This window comes from Cynoglossus semilaevis, chromosome 7 (assembly GCF_000523025.1).
Source record: "Cynoglossus semilaevis isolate Cse_v1.0 chromosome 7, Cse_v1.0, whole genome shotgun sequence".
In the NCBI taxonomy this organism is placed as follows: domain Eukaryota; kingdom Metazoa; phylum Chordata; class Actinopteri; order Pleuronectiformes; family Cynoglossidae; genus Cynoglossus; species Cynoglossus semilaevis.
Window position 1 is genome coordinate 7,860,244 of NC_024313.1, and position 3,027 is coordinate 7,863,270.

Consider the following 3,027-nt stretch of genomic DNA (forward strand, 5'->3'; position numbering starts at 1 on the left):
TCTCTCTCCCCATAAGTCTTTTGTTATCAGCACTACTTATCCGTCAACAGTGGGCTTTGTCTCTGCAAATGGCCCCCAATCAGCTGTCCATTTAGGTTCGCCCATAACCTGTGGGTATGTTAATTGAGGGCCCGGTGGGGGCCCCAACGAGTGTGCGCATTTTAACGACAATGTTTTGTTTTTTTGGTGGTTTGCAACCAAAAGACGACGAGAAGAAGGAGGTGGAGGGGGTGCGTGGTGTGGAGGGGGGTGGGTGGTGACATATTGTAGCGGTTTGTGTGTGTTGGTGTTGTGGGGCGGAGGAGGGAGGCGGTGGGTGAGGCGGTGGCGTAAACGCATGTCCGCCAGACAGAGCATCCTGAGGGTGTCCAGCAGGGGGACAGCTGGGGGTCTGCAGCCTCCTTTAAGAGCCGAGCCAGTCCCAGGAACGCACCCTATATATGAACCAATTTTCGGGGAAAAGTGACACGTTTTTTGACGCATTTGTCATTTACAGCCAATGTACAATTTAAAATACTTTACACCTGATTTGACATGTGGTTTCTATGGTGATTGAATTATATTTTGGTTACCGTCTTGTAACATTTTGTTTTGTTAAAATTGGATGCCTTCAATTTTCAACATTGAAGCCTGTGGTGTGTTTTTGTTTCCTTGTTTAATAGGGACACATTAAGTGGGGCCCATCTCCTTGTTTGTTTAGATTAAGATTAAGTGGCCCTCTCTAATCAACACTTTTCGATAGTCTCACCTTCCAAATCTAATTATCGGCAGCCATTCATTAGTGATGGAGGGGTGGGCGGGAGGGTGGTCCTCAGGAGGAACGTATATGTCCCCTTCCCTAGTTTGCGGGAATGTCCCCGGAATGTTTCTAATTACTTGCTAACGTTGTCCTTCGTATTTTAATGCCGTTACATTTGAATGTAACAAGAGTTTAAGTGAAAACAAACAATAGGGTCGGAGATATAGAAATGAAGATGCACCGATGTTTGTCAATGCGCGCTCAGTTTGCAGAGTTAGAGCTTTTGTCTCTCTCCCCATAAGTCTTTTGTTATCAGCACTACTTATCCGTCAACAGTGGGCTTTGTCTCTGCAAATGGCCCCCAATCAGCTGTCCATTTAGGTTCGCCCATAACCTGTGGGTATGTTAATTGAGGGCCCGGTGGGGGCCCCAACGAGTGTGCGCATTTTAACGACAATGTTTTGTTTTTTTGGTGGTTTGCAACCAAAAGACGACGAGAAGAAGGAGGTGGAGGGGGTGCGTGGTGTGGAGGGGGGTGGGTGGTGACATATTGTAGCGGTTTGTGTGTGTTGGTGTTGTGGGGCGGAGGAGGGAGGCGGTGGGTGAGGCGGTGGCGTAAACGCATGTCCGCCAGACAGAGCATCCTGAGGGTGTCCAGCAGGGGGACAGCTGGGGGTCTGCAGCCTCCTTTAAGAGCCGAGCCAGTCCCAGGAACGCACACTTGTCGTGCGTAAAGGCTGTGCGTAAAAGTCAGCGGACCACCTGAAACTTTCTGTAGTTTTTCTCCCACTGTTCACTCCGTGTTGCGATTTGAATTGAACCTTCTTCGAGGGGAGAGCACTGAACGGAGACGCCGAGGATTAAAACACACATTTTCCTGCATTTCTTCAAGGTTTTATCTCCATCACTGCCGCCAGTATGATGTCCTATCTGAAGCAGCCGCCGTACACGATGAACGGACTGGGCTTATCTACCTCAGGCGTGGACCTGGTGCACCCTTCACTGGGATACCAAGGTATATAATATATATTTAACACGGCAGGAAACGCCTACACTTGGAGAAAATGTTGTATGAATTGTAGAGAATGATCAAAATGTTCAGACGTGTTCTTCCATCGCATGTGGACATTTTAGGTCTTTCTTTTTATCTCATTCGATGTCATATTTTGATCATCAATGATCACTGATTATTTTTGTTTTTCGTTGATCAGCAACGCCCCGCAAACAGAGGAGAGAGAGGACGACCTTCACTCGAGCCCAGCTCGACGTTCTGGAAAACCTGTTCTCCAAGACCCGTTACCCCGATATCTTTATGCGAGAGGAGGTGGCCCTGAAGATCAACCTGCCCGAGTCCAGAGTCCAGGTGAGAATCCCACCAGGACCGTAACACCACCAACCCACATAGACCACGATCGAGAATCAACAAGTGACGACTTTACGTATATACAACTTAACTGTATTTTCAAATGATAAAAAAATGATGCACACACGCGTTAAATATAACACAATTAGAAATATATTATATACTTGAACATACTGTTAAAAGTGAGTTAAAACTGATTTAAAAATAACAGGATAAAGAGAATGTTTTTAGAGATTTTCTTTTAACGAAGTTTAAAGGTCAGCTTTTGGATTCAAAATTTAAAAAACATGAACTGAAGAGTTTTGGGTTATTATTTAAACGCACTGGCATAAAAAACGCAAAATATTGTAATATAATATGGTTAAATATGGATTTATTTTATTTTTGTTGAAAATATTTTTTTTTAATCCAATTGTGTTATGGACCAATGTAATAATATTTCTTATGTATTGCATATATATTTTCTAATTATTTTCTGTTCTTTTATTTTAGGTTTGGTTCAAAAACCGGAGGGCCAAGCATCGGCAGCAGGCCCAGCAGAGCCAGACAGGAGTGCAGAACAAGGCCGTGAACAGGCCGGTCAAAAAGAAAGGATCTCCGCTCAGAGAAACCGGTTCAGAGAGCGGAGCCAGCGGCCAGTTCACGCCGCCCTCCAGCACCACCCTCCCGTCTGTGAGCAGCAGCGCAGCACCGGTGTCCATCTGGAGTCCGGCCTCCATCTCGCCTCTCCCTGAGCCTCTCTCCGCATCCTCCTCCTCTTCATCATCTTCCTCCTGCATGCAGCGATCATATCCCATGACCTACAGCCAGGCCTCGGGCTACAACCAGGGATACACGGGCTCCTCCTCTTACTTCACCGGGATGGACTGCGGCTCCTACCTCTCGCCTATGCACCATCAGCTTTCCGCCGCCGCCGCCGCCGGCG

At 46.8% G+C, this 3,027-nt stretch overlaps 1 protein-coding gene across 1 annotated transcript in view; it reads left to right on the forward strand.

Moving 5' to 3' along the window:
- The first annotated feature begins 1,265 nt into the window (after window positions 1-1,265).
- The window catches only part of LOC103381025 (homeobox protein OTX2-like), a 4,275-nt gene continuing 2,513 nt past the window's right edge, over window positions 1,266-3,027 (forward strand). Inside the window, exons 1-3 of the mRNA XM_025057053.1 lie at window positions 1,266-1,754; window positions 1,951-2,102; window positions 2,595-3,020. Of these exons, the coding sequence (XP_024912821.1) occupies window positions 1,658-1,754; window positions 1,951-2,102; window positions 2,595-3,020 (675 nt within the window). The 5' untranslated portion in view covers window positions 1,266-1,657. The remainder of the gene's footprint in view (window positions 1,755-1,950; window positions 2,103-2,594; window positions 3,021-3,027) is intronic.